General features: G+C 40.2%; 1 protein-coding gene across 6 annotated transcripts; it reads left to right on the top strand.

The window, feature by feature from the left end:
• Window positions 1-634: 634 nt before the first annotated feature.
• Window positions 635-8,695, top strand: LOC139148331 (uncharacterized). Of its 6 annotated transcripts, none has more exons than XM_070719722.1 (5): window positions 635-925; window positions 3,316-3,625; window positions 4,011-4,233; window positions 6,016-6,629; window positions 6,868-8,695. In XM_070719722.1, the coding sequence occupies exons 1-5, from the start codon at window positions 851-853 to the stop codon at window positions 6,882-6,884; spliced, it is 1,239 nt and encodes a 412-aa protein (XP_070575823.1). In that variant the 5' UTR covers window positions 635-850; the 3' UTR covers window positions 6,885-8,695. The 6 variants fall into 6 exon arrangements, with proteins under 6 accessions (XP_070575823.1, XP_070575824.1, XP_070575819.1 ...); XM_070719723.1 differs by having other exon boundaries at window positions 637-925; window positions 6,019-6,629; XM_070719718.1 differs by having other exon boundaries at window positions 640-925; window positions 6,016-8,695.
• Window positions 8,696-16,979: the final 8,284 nt, after the last annotated feature.

Genomic DNA, 16,979 nt, shown 5'->3' on the forward strand with positions numbered 1-16,979 from the left:
TTCACTTGCACCAATAATGGAAATACGTCAACTTTTAGGCTGATGTAGAGTGTCGGTTATATAAACCAGTGCTTTGCATTCTCCTTAACTTACATTCGAACATAGAACTTGAAGTGTGTCATTCTTAGGAACACATATCACTTCGATTAGGGGAGTTGTTCCCATGATTTCAAATCTATTTCCGTCACTCCTGTAAGTTTCCTGTGAACATACCCCCAATCATAAGGGAAACTGGCCCTGGGGTCGTCATCTGATCCCCCCTACCAAACGCCGGGGTCGACATCGCCAAGCAACGACCGACCTCCAAAACCTAGCTTGACGCTGATGCTCTTGGTAACGATGACGTCACCGCGCGTATCAGGCGATGATGGTGACCATTGGTTGATATGTAGCAAAGTTAACTTTTTATACGTAACCTATCCAAAGAGGATTCCCTACGCTCTGTAATACTTACATTTTCAAATTTAATATGAAGCAATAAAATTTACATCTTTAGTCATAACCTGCCTCCATTGGTCAAAAAAATTGAAGTTCTCGATTTTGTCAGAATCTTGCCTATTAGCTTGGTTGATATCTTTATTTCAGACCGCTGTAATCCATATGTAAACAATTAGATGAGTTCAACGGCAGCCCATCACAGCCAGCGTAAGAGGTGACCTCTTCAGGGAATTCTCCGCCCCTAAAACTCTACTCGGGCTATCACCCCCAGCAAGGGTTGTCAAATTTCAACTTCGTTCACAGTGTTGCCCCAACAGATTCAAAGTTCAGGCTAATACTCTGAAATGTTGAAACAAAGCTAAGTCATTCGACGCTCTGGTTTTTAAAGAGGTGGACACCTTAATTCGGGTCTATGGCTGCAATGGATTTAAAATGCGGATACTTAGATTTCCGAAACCCTTCCAAGGAATTCTGGTACACTGTTCGGGTGAGTTTTATCGATCTAATATTATTTTTAAGATAACAATACAGACACAAGCGTCGATACCTGATTTCCAATGTTTATTTAAAAATATATCGTACAAAATACGAAAGCTTGACTCAGGACTAACACAACTGCCCTGTAGGATTACGGATTAAAATCATTTTACAGGTACATGCGTCGCAGAAATACGTAATTGCTTTGATATCTATTTTGATATTTCTCTGTTTCTCGTACCACTCCGTAATATTGCATGGTAGCCGGACATTTAACTCAATTCTTTGGTTGCCACACTGTCTCTGTACGTCCCGATATCGAGACCGTCTAGTCCCTAACAGAATAGGCGTATCCGCTTATAACAGGAGCCGATAGCTCTATTTATCTCAAGTGATGTTATCATATCTGGCTTAATGATTTATATACGCTTTGTCGGTCACGCTTAAAGTTTAACACGATGCCATCCTTTTAAGCTTTGTTACACTTTGCGTCTACGATCGTGTTTCAAAAAAACAAGTTTTATTTTTATCTTATAACTCTTCTTACATTTTATTTCCTCGTTTTCATTCCCTCTTAAGTTTCGCTTCACTGATCCTGACTGATGGAATATAACAATATATCCCTTCCCTTTCGATTTATTAAATTCACCATTTAACAGATAGGCATACTTTGCCCTGTAAACTCCACTCTGACCGCATTAGATATGTCAGAGCACGTTTGTCTGGTTTGAGTCGTTATATCAGATATGCGATCATTTGCTGACATAAAGAAAACCAGAAAAGACACCAAAGATCACAGGTTGCAGGATACATTGTTGTGAGCATGCGCAATTTTTTTCGATGGCCATTGCTTAAAATACTTTAAGCCTACCTAACACGGTTATACAGTAAAGAGAAAGACACTCAAGTTTTATTTTACCTGCGCTGTTTGTTAAGAATTAATGTGAACATCCAGTTTGAAAAACGTGATGAGGAATATCAAAACAAGTGTAACTTCCACACGTTATTCCCGTCCTTGCTATGACGTGCATCAATGTCACTTTCTTGTGCTTCCTTTACACCAAGGAGAATTATTACACAGATCATGTTTCTCGGAATCACGTTCAACTTCAACTGTTGCTTCTTTCTTCTACAAACCGTATCTCAAAACGTCGGCATTGTGCGTGACAGTTTACAGTGGAAGGAATATATATAATTTTATTTTATTTTATTTGCACGTCTGGTTGTTAAACTTCAAAATCGCACAAAATATAGCATTTTTATAATATTTCACCGTGTCGGATGATGCTTTTACTTGATAATGTAGGGATGGCAAAATAATATAGCATGGCTCGTTTTAGGCAGAATTAACCTAGAATTTATGCGAGACTTATCCTATATCATGGAAGACAGTTCGACACCTCACTTGTCTTAGCGAGAAAACCCCAGAAACATGAGGAAAATCTCTCTCTCTCTCTCCTCTCTCTCTCTCTCTCTCTCTCTCTCTCTCTCTCTCTCTAAGCGATGGTATTTTTATATATCTGTTAGTAATATAAAGGTAAAATAAACGACATGATTTGTAAGCGGCGCAAGACTGTCTCAGCCTTCGTTGCCTTGGCACTGTGGCTGCAGCTTGGCTCAACGAGCTGATGTAGTCCCTCGCTGGCTACGCTAGGGGGACCGTGCTAGCTCGCTGAATAAAAGGCCACACCAGCCATGGTGCGTAGCCAGAGATGGGCTGTGAGTGTGTTGAACTACCCGACATGCACATTCTCCCCTGTGTCTTGTGAAGACGGCTCTGTTCAGATATTTCAGGGCAGGGTACAATTACAGTGTAATAACTTTGATGTTGTGTATGTTTTTATGTTTATTTTTGTAAGCATTTACAACAAATAACAATGCCATCATTAAAAGTCATCTAGACTGATGTAATTGGTAGTTTACCAACTTAATTTTATCGTTTTTGTGTCTTTCTTTAGGCTCTCCTTTTGTACTCCCTTTTTCTATGCGACTTGTTTTGTGACTGTATTTGTGTCTGTAATTGTAGTTTTGTGTTTTGAGATTATTTTTGGAACCTGTAAATGGAACTAGATCCCGTAGGCTTTCCTAATAAATAAATTAATTAATTAATTAATTAATTAATTAATTAATTAATTAATTAATTAATATTCATATTCACCAAAAGCACAAGAGAAACTGTCGTTGATATTATAAAGTATAGATCGGAGCCTGTACTCACCGTGAACTATAATGCACGTATAGTACCTGTTGACATCTGTATTTGTCTATTATGTGCTGAAACCATTATTCGGAAAAAACTCGATTCAACAGTGTCCACGTGTTAAATTGTCCTAAGTTTATCAGTAATTAAAGTGCTTGTAATAGTAATTGTTTTTGTTGTTATTGTTGTTGTTATTTCAGTTGTGGTCACGCAAGTGGGTACAAGTGCGCGCCAACACTGCGTCTGAAGGCCTCTCCGTTCTCTTGGAAGCTTACGAGGATCAGAACGAATACGACAAAATTGTTGTGTGCATTCTCCTAGAGAAAGTCTCAACCGTTCGACGTTCACCGATTAAAAACCGATACGCCCTTGAAATATTCTCTGGTGATCGTCCACTGGTGTATCTGGCAGCGGATAGTGAAACAGTCTGTCACGAATGGATTTCTGTCTTTAAGAAGGCACTTTTACCCAGCATGCCAACAATAAGAACACTACCTGACGTAGGTACAGGTAAGAGAAAAACAAACTGTTCAAATGCGTGTATAAAATCGGAAGCGGTGAAGGATTATACATGTCATGGCGTGTGGCAGGATACACATTGAAAAAACACTGATTTCCTGACTGCGTCTCTCTCCATAATTTCTGGATGACACTGACAGGATCATGTTACAATTTTGGCCATGGGTTCTGTTTATTTATTGGGTGGTCGGGTACATCCTTGCATCCTTCGTGGCAAAAGGCGGGATACGTGCTTACTATATAAGGTCACGTCTGGCTCCATATAAAGAGTAGCATGAAAACACTTTGGCAGACGTGACAGAGCAGTTACTATACACTAGCTGCAAGATGGTTTTCTCACCAGTTACTAAAACTGGTTTCGGTCATTTTATTTCAGTCTTCCATCATGTCTGGGCTTTGCCGATGGGCAGCGCTAACAAACTCAGACTGAATGGAGAGTTCCTCTTGGCCATCACAGGAGAAAACTTCACTCTATACAACGAAACCGGCACACTGTGTTTGCAATGGAAACTCAACCACATCAGGCGATTTGCAGTGTGCAATGACAAAGATATCTCCCCTGCAGACTACGGCAAAATACTCTATGTAAATACTGGCAGGTGAGTAAACAGATATCAAAAGTTTCACTATATCATCCGATATTAGACTTGCCCAAATTCTGTTGGCCTATTAATGTCTTCACTGAAAGAATTGGAGGAATAAACTTCACCAAACTGTGTCGCGTTGATAGTGGTATGATAGCGAGACCAATTTCTGGGCGATCCCGAGACTTCCGCGTACCGGCCCGAGCAACATATAAAATGAGAGCCGACTTCACGAAAGAAGTCTAACGGTTTACACAGAGAAAAGGTTTGAACAACATGATTCTGTTCCTGGTCTTTATTGGAGAGACTGCACCCAAGTAAAGACATGCCAGGCGATAAGTGGGTTAGGCTAGTTCCATACGTTAATTATGAACAATTTTCACGAAAATGCTGAGTTCATACAGAATCTGAGACAATTCTTTTCAACCATTTATCTAATTGTCCAAAGGACTCTGGTGTGCTCAAGTTCAAGTTCCCAGTTTTCTCTGACTCAAGAACTTTGAACGATTCAATGGCTCCTGTGAAATTTCTCATTTTTGCGTCGTTTATTGAGTCAAAACTGACCAACATTATTGCAATAATGTGAATGACACGTCCGTGACAGGATGACCACGACCTTAATGTTTTATTCAGGAGTGTGATGTGAAAAGGTCACTTTAAATGTGAGGAAAAACTACTTTCAGCCATGACCGCTTTGCCCTGGCCTTGTATTTTACGGGCCATGACACGGCCTCGACTTCGTCAACACTCCACGACATCCTCTACGATCTCTTCCGTCGGACGCGTCAGAGATCTGTCCAAGTCAGTCAGGTGGTACGATACTCATTGTTTTTGCTATCGCCGTTTTGCTTCTTCATAAAAAATAGTTACCACATGTACAGTTTCGTTCGCATCTTTTTCGGCATTTCAGAATGAAACTCGATGAGACCATTGTAGACTATACACTATCCTTTGACAAGACACAGTGAATGTAAACGGCCACACCTGTTGGCTTCTCTTGTTAGCACATGCGCAGCACTGGCACTAATGCTGACATATTTCAACTGGGTTCGCACTTTGCATGCAGAATGGATTAAGAGTTTACGTTGAACCATCGTATCGTCATTGTGCAACGCCTTTTCTCTCTGTCTGTATTTCCTTAGCCGAGAAAACTCAAACCTCTAAACCGAGCCGTAAGTTTTGTTTTGTAATTTATCCGCTGTTTTTACGTACATTAACCACGTTGGTCTTCTCATATTCGTTTTATCGAGATTGTATGTATCTTGTAACGTCGCAGCTATTAGTCAGGAATGTTTGCGACATGAAAAGTGCAAAAGGTTTCACTAACTATTAGGTCGTACCACGCTATGTATACATAACAGTGTATGACGAAAGTAATGATAAGTAGGCCACGGAGTTCTGAGAAGTGACGCTTCCCCTTTTGCCTTGTTTTTGAAAATATTGCAAAATACGCCATAATTGCTTCCCGATTGCACCGTTGATCAGTGCTCTGTGATTGGGTCTACGTTGCTTCACTACACGGTGAATTTGCTCGATTGAAACTCATCTTTTACCACAGTAGGTGTTTGTATCTATCCTTTTCATATGCGCTTCCAGTAAGCTCTCGATATCGGAAGATTATTATGGATATGCAGCTGTCTGTAAAAAAAGAGCGGATTTGCTTGCGTTGTATCTATTGTGAAGTGACAAAAAGCCATCGGACATTTTGTCTGGTTGTCCTATCGAAACTCCTTTAGGTCACTTGTATTTGACAGCATAACCTATAAAATAAAGTGATATTTATCTTTTTATTTCAAGCAGTCAATGTGAAGACGGTGAGGGCGAATATTACTTCTATTCCATCCAAGCTAAGGATATCCTGCAGCAGATCCTGGACAAGATTGGCGAAGCCATGGAAAAGATAAAGCTATCCCAGGAGAAGGAAGGGCGCCAAGGGAAGGAACAAGAGATACAAACAGAAGATTCTGCAGACAAAAATGTTGAGGAGCTCGTCACTGAATTGGATGGTGATCGCGCTGATGGATTGGCTGGCAATGGTTCTAAGGAAGAGACATCATTGGACAACGTTTCGGTTAATACGTCCATTTCGTGGACTTCGGAAAGTTCCGTGGGGTCATCAAAAGTGGAGAAAACGTGCGCCGAAACTGTTTTGGCAACCGCTGTGAATAAGAACACAACACCGTCGAAAGAAACGCCCTCAGTAGCAAAGGAAGTGCCAACTGGGAGAGCGAAATCTGAGCATATAGGCATGTCCGAGTCAACTTCGGGGAATGTTCGCACTCCTCCGGACGGAAATGACCAATCAAGTGACAACTATCTAGTGACGTCTCCGCATTCTACTCGGCCATTGGCTAATGGTGATGCCAGAATAGACTTTGAGCCAATGGCAGCATCGCCTCCGAGTTTGTCAGGTACGTTGCTTTACCCTAGTCCTGCTGTGCGACTGAGAGGCAATTCGACCAGCTCCAGCGGGTACTCTTCTGACCCATTAGAAATCAACGGACTTTATGAGTGCAGTAGATCAGACCACGGACATTCCGATGACGCTCACAGCCTAACCAGTGCTTCAAACTCAAATGTGTCGTTTGTCAGCAGATTTTCTGAAAGAGATTCTTTTCAAAGTGACACCTCTGCTTTTTCTTTTTCCAGTGGACCCGAAAGGCTGACAAAAACGAGGCGGAATACCTTCTCTGGCAGTAATGAAAAAAATTATGAAAGAGATCGAGATCAAATCACGGAGAGTAATCGCTCCCATCGAAATCGAGTAATTCAAAGGAGATCAACTCTGTCTTCAATCAACGAACTCTACCGATCACGTGAGGACGACTGCAATCAAGCGCCGTTTTTGAAAGATATCGACAACATTATGCCAAAAAGGAGTTCAGTCGACAGCATCGGAAATTCCTCGCTGGATGAATTTGATGACAATAAGACGAATGACGTAATCAGTGATACATCTGTCGATGAAAGCGCAGACATTCCAGCCCCGTTTGATTTGTTGGACATTTATTTGCTAAGCGCTCGTGCAAAATTGATGAAAGACAGTGAAACTTCGGCTGATCGCGGTGCTGGTCACGTGACTAATCAGGTCCAACCACCAACCTTGCCCAGGAGAACGTCCTCATTGCAGGTAAACTCACCACTATCCGTATCGACCGAAAATAAACAACAGAAAACGAAAGAGAAAGGAAGGCAACGAAGGAGATCTTCCATTTTCACTTCCCTGGCTGAAAATTTATGTCGTCAACAAGTTCTTCGAAGAGAAAAGAAAAGGAGGCCAAGAAATGGAATCAGGCGCGTTCAAATTCGTGTCCCTCTTCGCCAGTATCATCTCCGCAGTCGAACAGACGATCTGGTAAGGAAAATAGTAAATCATCAAAATATAAGATCAACTTGCGTTGGTCAAAGAGTAATAAACAACAGTATAAAAGTTGCCAATCGCTGGACCAGATTGATTTTAACAACACACAGCAATCGTCACAAAGACCTCTCTCTTTCCATGGGTCAAGGTCAACGCAGAGAAAACTTTCCAAAAAGGAAACTGAAATATTGAAAAAGTACTGTTCAAGCCCGTATGTCAATACCAGCCCTGTATCAAGCTTTGTGGAAAAACACTCTACCCATCACCTGCCTGCGGAACAGCCTATTACATACACTTCTGACCAATCAGAACCACGGAAGACAATTGTGAGACAGCATAGAATCGAGTCACTGGACATTACAAACGATATGGACCACGAGCAGCCAACAACTCGAACGTGGAAATCCATGGAATTTCTCTCTGAATCACCGCGGAGGGCGTACGACATCAAACATTTCAACACCGTTGGCCGCGGCCCCAAGAGGACTAATCAAACATATTATTTCAATTCTTATTCTTCGCATATTTATCAAAATTTATCGCGTGAGAATATCGATAAAGGAATGAGCTCGTCATCCATGCATCAGACATCGATGATCGAAGAAATTAATGAAAACAGACCAAAGTTAATGTCATGCACAAGTACAGTGGAAGATGATGTTTTTGATGGTTATATTGATATGAGTAAGGACAAAGACAGTACCGATAGCGATGAATTAGATGATGAGTATTTCACAGACATGAATCGAAAAGAGTGAAAATTGTTTGAAAGATCGCCGTGTTTCGGTCTTTTCTGTGAAACGGGCACTGCATGTATCGAAGTTCAAACAAACCGTGGCGGGGAGGGAAGGTTTGACTAGCTTTTTGTCAAGTAGAAATATCAGAGAGTTCAACTCCTTCTATTATTATCTACCGACTGTTTACACTGTTCCCTGTTGCCTGCATAGGTGAGCATCGTATTGGCTCGGAGTACACACGACATTCCAAATTAATATGGAGTCTTCATTGACAATTGTGAATATTAAATTTTCATGAGACTAAATGGGTTAATGGAAATTATTCCTACCATGTATATTACAGCGTATTAATAAATCATTTATAACATGTAATGTTGAACTTACTTTATATCGTAATATTTTTTCACTGTTTTAAGTTTCGCTCTTCTTCCGGTCATCATTATACTTTGTTGTGAAGTGATCTTCTTGCAACAAATAAACGCTGCACGACATGTAATTCCCCTCGCTCTATCGTTCTTTATGCTGTTTTCTAAAACCATAACCTTGAAATATGAACAAGACGAACAAATACCCCCTGAGGGAAGAACTTTTTGTCTGGTTCCTAAGGTAACTGTAATATTATGTCTCTTTGTTCACCGAGAAGCATCAAGGCGAACAGTTAGACATCACAGCAACATCATGATTTGATTTGTCGTCTGCTAGATTGTTTGAATTTTTTAAGTACATTTCCTTCCACTATTCCTCTTTATTTCTCACTCGGATTTTGCGTTTGAGCTTCTTAGTAGAAAGTTCGTGAATTCTCTAAGTTAACTGACAATCGCAGTGAAGTCAGGTGAAGACGGTACGTGCCTCGAGATTGAAAGATATAATCTTATGCTCAAACGTTTATCAAAGGATCTTGAAGCCATTTCCTTTCGAAATCGAGAATGAAATCAGGGGTTACCGTGAAAAATTTGGTACGAGAGAAATAAATATATTAAATTGCCGATATTTGAAATTGAAAATGGCTGTAATCCCTGTGTTAACGCTATGGTACAGGGAATGACCGCAATCGCTGTGTTAACGATATGGTACAGGGAAAATTCCTTTTCAATTTTCAAAAACATGAGAAGGTGAAAGCGTTTTGTTTCACTCAACGAGTAGTAAACTAGGAAAGTATTAAAATTTGAGAGTCCGATTATCTGTAGCCGAGGCTCATCATTCTCTGGTAAGATTGCTAGGATCGTATCCTCTGTAGGTAATTGCCCAGAGCATGGCGTGTCTCCTGGCTTTTCACGTGAGACCATGTTGTTCGTAGATGTTTCCCTTGTCGTGCTTTGATCCTTGGACATACTGCAGATGCTCATATCATTTTGGGACGTATATTTCTGAATCAATAATGAACGACGATCAAATTATACATCGATGAGAGGTCTTTACGTCCAGCAAAAATGTCCTGAATAATAAATACTATGCGGGTTTGACATACACAGACGATAGTGTGAATTCAATTATTCACCATTCTGTTGGTAATGACACTGCATTAGACCTTACTCAGATGAAAAGGAATCATCAAAATTTCCCTGAAGAGCTTGCAAGACAGAGGGTCACAGCCAGTCATAGAAATTACTAAAATGCGGTAATACATTGACTTTTTGCATTGGACAACAGGTTGCTTGTTAGTGGCGCCCTCACGGGTATCTCGGAGAAAGATTAATTAATCAAACTAGAGCTCCAGTTGATTTGCGGTTTTGATACTGTGGTTGATAATTAGCTCCCTTGAGTCACAAGGTGTGATTCCGTGGATCATTTGTAGTCTGCAAAGGGATTTATAAGAAATTTTGGTCGGAGAGGAACATTACAGTTGATTCTTTGAATCTGAAATTCCTGCTGTTCTTTCCCTTTTGTAAATTCAAAGTAATTTTTGCGAATAGTAGTGTTCTTAAGCTGTCCTCAAATGCATTTTCTTGCGCGTCTTGGAAATTCATGTTTAATTCTGTCATATTTGATAAGATGACCTTAATTTCCTAAATAACTCGCGCAATATATTTTTCCCGTTCTTTTTTGTAGGACCCTCTGAATTCGTTGTGATATGTAAACTGTCAACATTAAAAGTCTGCTTTTATAAGACTCAATAGAGAGTCAAGCAGTCGGTGCATAGAAATGTATGTACATACGCAAAAGGTGTAAATTTGAAATGTATCATTGTTGTCCAACTTGTAGGACAGACCACAAATTGGGTCTATACTATGGATCATTTCAAATGAGTTTGTGACCTTGTGTCAATAAAACAAACAAACAAAACAAAAACCAATGGTGGTGGTGGTGTCGGCGGCGGTGGCGTCAATGATGATAATGATGATGATGATAATAATGATGATGATGATGATGATGATGATAATGATGATGATGATGATGATGATGATGATGATGATGATGATCGACCCGTCAGTTGAAGCAGTAGAAGTGAATAACTGTGTCGTTAATTTCGTAAAAGTATACAATTACTGCAAATTGAAAACAAACATACAAATATCAGGCTGTAACATTCTGAACAATTTACATCCACAACTACACCTATTTGCAAATAGTGTCATTCAATATTCTATGCTGATAATTGAATGATATCTACTGGCCATGAATGTCGAGAATTCAAGTCTAAAGAAGCGTAATCAAATACATAAATATTTTGTTTATCAAGTTTGCTTTCTTTCTGCCTTTCTGATAATGTTGTTGATTACAAAAGAAAAGATACAGTGAGTCGAGAAAACCTCAGCTTTATACTTCAAGTAGTTTTACACTAATCGTTTTTGTTCTGATTGACAAAATACTCCCTTTTCCTTTTCAAGTTGCCGAATTCTCTGCTTGAGTTTCCCGAAATATCATTAGTAACGGTAACGGGCGCCGTAGTTTTCACTTTTACTTGCACTCCCCTGCACACGATTTTGTACACTTCCTACTTCGTCTGGAACTGTCAAAAACGCAAAATGTTTGTCTGTGTGGGTTCTGACACTACGGGGGACTCCTTCACACCTTGCCCGGCTTGCCTTGCGGAAACCGATTCTCATGTGGGCATGACACAGCTTGGTTGACACCGGGTTGAAATAAGTAATACATTACAAATATCATACTTGTTCACATGTTCTCAGTCTCTCAAACGCTCAAACGCATAGTGAGCATTGCATCGGTGAAGACGAAACAACGTGTAGTGTCTTCTCCTTTACCTCCCAGGCACCTTTTAAAACCTGCGGCGCCGTAGTACACCAAGCAGTCAATACAAAGGGAATACGAGGAGATGGAGCTGAAGTGTGGATATTTACATGCTATCTTTCCAGTGGAGGAGAACACAGGAATTGTGAAGGTGAGTTTTGCAGAGAGTGAGAGATGAACTGATTCAGCGTATTGTGTGTTTGTGGCTCGATGTTAGAGAAAAAGTTCGAGCACATCTGATCCTTGACTCTGCGATTTCGGTCGTATAAATTCATGTACATGTTAAATCCATTATGTATAAGAGTTGTAAGTATACATAGCCACAAAGTGATAGATGCTAGTTGAAATGAACTATTAATGCCATTGAAATGTACAATATTAAAAAGCACCAATAATATCGACAAAGAAAAGTGGCATTTTTATTACAAAGTAAAAGTCTCTGCTCATGATACTGTCATTGAAGATACACCGAATATTAAAGTATTTCATACGATATCGTATCTTCATCGTGTTGATTAGCTTTTACCTTTCGTGAATATCTGCATTTGAAGTCAATCAGACTGATAAGTTTGGGTGTTCTGTGGAAGATGCATATAAATTGCAATCAGCAGTTTCCGATTTTTATCGCCTCGCTAAAACCCTGCGCCTCACGCGCGTTTAGCGGATTCTTTTTTTCGTCATCTGTTTCGCAATCTCGGAGATTGTATACCTGCATCTTATTTGCAGGTGTGGCCACGCAAATGGGTGAGCGCGCGTCGAAGCGTGTCAATCGAAGGGCACAAGGTGCTGCTGGAAGTGTGCGACGATCGGTCCGGTCTGCAGAAGAAAGAGCTACTCCTAGAGAATATTACAAAAGTCCGCCGTGTCAACAAGAAGCAGCGTTACGCCTTTGAGATCGACTCTGGTGATCAGCCTCTGATATACTTGGCCACAGACAGCGAAACTTGCAGTCATGAATGGATATCAGCGTTAAAAAGAACTTTGCTACCTAACGTCCCTGTAGTACGGGAACTGCCCGATGTCGGAACGGGTAAGTTTCATATGAAAAATGCCCCTGGAGTCACTTTACTTCATGGCATTGCATATGTGGCATACCGTGCAATATGCGAACGACAACAGATCAATCGTGCCTGTGAAGACCTAAATTTGCCCTATCCACAATGATTTGCCACAAGAATCTGAGGAATAGCAAGAAATATATATGGTTTGAAATTTCTCCAAATGCTGCCAGCTACATAATACTGTTCATTTATTTTTCTTGGAACAAAGATTGATAAATAAACTAGAAAGGTAATTCATTATACGATCGAAATGTTAAGGTCAAGCTTCAAGCTCTCGACAAATATTTTATCCGATGTTGCTCAGCGTGAAGTTCAGCTTTTGGAGCGCCCTCTACAGTTAATGTTACGGTAAATAATCTGAGTCGAGCAGTTTTGAATTTTGTGTAGCAACCTCTTGGTTGGACTGAGCAGGTTTAAAATGTAGTGTATATACTTTTGGGTAAAGAATGGTCTTAAATTTCCCATGAATTGAAAGAGAAATCGAGCAAAGTTATCGTTTACCACTGAAAGATCGGTGTTCGACCATGGGGAGGGGGTCCCCGAGAAAGCTACACTGCACCAAGCCCAGGGTATGCATAGAACGATAAATGACAGACGACTGTACAAAAAGTACTTTGCAAACAAAACCTGCCCCGGTAAGTTAAATCTTAGAAATGATGAAGTAGCAGTGAAGAAAACATGAGTTACGTGAAGACCTGTACACTGCTGAGATGCTCAGAGTCGGCCCCTTTCCTGTTAATTACTGAGACTGCCAAGGCAGTACTGTGACTGTGCATGCATTGCTCTGCAATGCTGTATAGACAGGGTCTGTACTACAACGGCATCATTTTGGCTTAAATGCTTTGGCTGAAATGCTTTCAGGATTCAAGTGTAGTTGGGTAGCCTTGTAGAATACAATAATGATGGAAATATTAAATGTTTATCAACAATATTCATAAATTTATTAATACATTATGAATAATAAGCTTAGTGTCTAATGGCCCCGTGCGCCAGCCATCGCCAAGACCATTCTATCAACTAATTGAGCCATACAAGTCCTCATTACTATATGCAAACAAGCAGTCCTCTGCAGGGAAAATTCATTGCAAATGCTGCACATTTTGATTGACATTCGTACTGTCGCGTGTACCTATCAATGCCATAAAGGTGAATAGCATGTCTATACTTTGAAAAATACGACTGATCTAAAAATGCGCGGTGACACTGGTGTTGACACTGATCAGTCAGACTTTGCTATCAGTGTTTGAAAAATGATCGTATTTGAAACGCGATGTTAAGCCAACTACCTTTTGGCCGCCATGGTTCATCGTTTCAAACTGATCACCACACATCAGTTTCAGTGTTTCAACAATTCCAATTGAAATAAAAACAAGAACAGAAACATGGTGAAATATACCTCAATAGTCGACTTATTAAATATGGTGCATTCAAATGCGTATGTATATTCAACAGTTAACGCCAACCACCACCGCCCGTTCGTTCGTTCGTTCGTTCGTTCATTTGTTCATTCGTTCATTCGTTCATTCAGCCAGCCATGCCAATATCTGCCCAACCATTCATCCAATATATCCATCTATCCTTCCATCAGTCCTTTAATCCATCCATCCTCCATCCACCCCGTCGTCCACTTATCAATCAAAGGAGTCAGCCAGCCAGCCAGCCAGTCCGCCTTACAATCATTTACCCAGCCATTCATCCTTCCACACATTCACCCATTCATCCACCCTTATTTATATCCATTTATCAATACACCTATCCATCCATCCATCCATCAGTTTATCCATCCATCCGTCCATCCACCCTTCATCCGTCCGTCCGTCCATCTATCCATTCGCCCATCCACCCCTGCATATATACATGCATACATACATGCACAAATACATGCATGCATGCATTCATAAACGCATTTGTGAATTAAAAGACATGAAAAGGAATCTAACAACAGACGCTATAAAGTTCTACAATTTCATCCCAAGATATGAATAAAAAATTAGACTGTGTGGAAATCAAGTTCAACAGAAAATACCGGGACATGTTTGAGGTCGGGGGCATGTTTGAGGTCTTAACATTCATACATACACGTCAATCTACACAAAAAGAGGAGCAGTACACTCACCACTGGGAGGGGGCCCTGGTGTCCGGATAGAAGGTGAAATGACCATCGACTGTGCGTTTTGTCTCCGGCAATGACACTTTTAAAAGTCATGTGACCGTATGTGAAATCAGGTGATACCACTGCCCAGGCTCGTTCTGTGATTTTCGTTTCGTTGAGGCGATGTGGGGCGCTACAATCTGCGATCACGAATTGCAATCTATTACAGCAGCGAGAAGTTATCAACAGGTGGTCGCTGAACCAAAGCTGGCGATTTTTTGAAAGAAAACACACAAAGTTCGCCGGTTTTCTTTTTTGTTGAAACGTCACATTTGTAGTTGAGTTGCTAACGCAATTGGAATTTTTCTATAGTTATAGTATACAATACTTTACATGATTTTATGCAATTTTACAGTTTTGACAGATATTCTTTCATTTATTTCACTCAAATACAAAAGAAATTATGAGTATTGGCTGAGCATTAGTTTTCAAGCGACCGATTTTCTATGTGATTGACAAAACTTAGGAAGTCATACATGACGCACGATGTAATAAATCGATCACAAGGCATGCAACGGTAGGCGAGGTGAGAGACTTTAAGAGAGACAATAAAAGATGTCGTCTTGCAGATTAACCTTATTCCTTACTTGTCTGCATTTTGAAAGTTTTTTTATTCTGTTAGATTCACAGGGGTTAATATCGACATTCTGCGATCTGCTCTTTTAAATTAAAATTCAATAATTCCACAAAGATGCTTGTCATATTCTGTGATTTGGCGTGTAGCACTCTGGAAAGTTAAGGTAGTTCATTCGTCGAAAATAAAATACTTTCGTCATGCAAAATTTCAAGTATTTCCTTTCAAAATCAAGAATAAAAATCAGAGGTCACCGTGCAAATTTGGCACCAGAGAAACAAATTACCCAATATTTACCGATATTTGAAATTCAAAATGGCCGCCATCCCTGTGATAACTCTATGGGGGAATAAAATTCCCGATTTTACAATAGTAAGCCGTGAAAACATTAGTTTCTCGATAATCTTCAAAAGTATCTTCCACAAGTGGTTGGCATAGAGAATATTGTAAAGTTTGAGAGAGTCAGAATATGTGTCCTAGAGGTGCATTCTACCTAGGTTATGTTGGTTCTTTCAATTTCAGACTTTCATCGCGTGTGGGCGCTGCCGATGGGAAGTGCCGAGAAGATGAGGCTGAATGGTGAATTCTTGCTTGCCATTACAGCTGATAGCTTTACTCTGTACAACGAGAGTGGTTCACTGTGTCTGCAATGGGACCTAGAGAACATTAAAAGACTTGTGATCATTTGCAAAGTGAAAGACTGCGCCAAAGAAGATTATGGAAAATTATTGTATATTAGAACAGATAGGTACGGTTTATGACAACGGCTTTTTAATTCGAGAAAGTTAGGCCAATTAGAAGGCAAATTTCGATCTGCTAAATATTGTTTGATCTTCCTAATCTCATACTACCACTATTTTACCCAGGTTTCCTTTCCATGGGCAGCTACAGAGCGTTTCTAAGTAATGTTGAATCAGTTTGTTTCCATCGTCGACGTAAATCTACAAAGGAACGTTACCCCTTTTCTGCGGGATGGACAGTAACGGTAGAAAATATCTCTTGGCCTTTGATAGCAAGCGCTCACTCAGTGCGAATTTCAAACTTAAAATAATATTCGGTGAAGAACAAAGTCGACAAAAAGCAGTTGTTTTTAATAAAACGTGGTGATATGGTCTTGATATTCTTCAAAATGGACCATAACTGTTAAATTATGGCAAATGTTTCCGACCAAACGTCAAAGTTCCGGTTTGATATCATACGTACATTTTATTTATAGGCCGAAAACGCAGGGATGTACGCGATCAAAAATTGTAATTTTGAGCATCGCGATATATTTTACAAGATGTGTGAACTTCACTGTGAAGACATAAAAAAGTTTCCGAACCTTGGGCTTTAATCATTTTACTATCTTATTTCAGTTGCTGTGACGACGGAGGTGGCGAATATTATTTCCTTTCGAACCAAACGCCAGGAATTTTGCACCAAGTGATGAGCCGTGCAAGTAGGAATACCAGTGCAAAGGTGAAGGATGCTCTCAGATCTTCAATGAATCCCTCAACCAAGACAAGGCGCGAGTCAGTGGGTTCAAAGTTCAACGGAGTAAGAAATGTCCGAAGTGAACCATCAGTCGAACCAGAGACACTCTCGCCAGGTGAGAGGGCTCATAAAATATTGTCCAAATCGAAACACCTGCTTCTCAAGTCGGCAAACAAAGAAATATCAACATTTGCGGAAAATGGTCTGAGAC

The sequence above is a fragment of the Ptychodera flava genome, chromosome 13, assembly GCF_041260155.1.
Source record: "Ptychodera flava strain L36383 chromosome 13, AS_Pfla_20210202, whole genome shotgun sequence".
Taxonomy (NCBI): domain Eukaryota; kingdom Metazoa; phylum Hemichordata; class Enteropneusta; family Ptychoderidae; genus Ptychodera; species Ptychodera flava.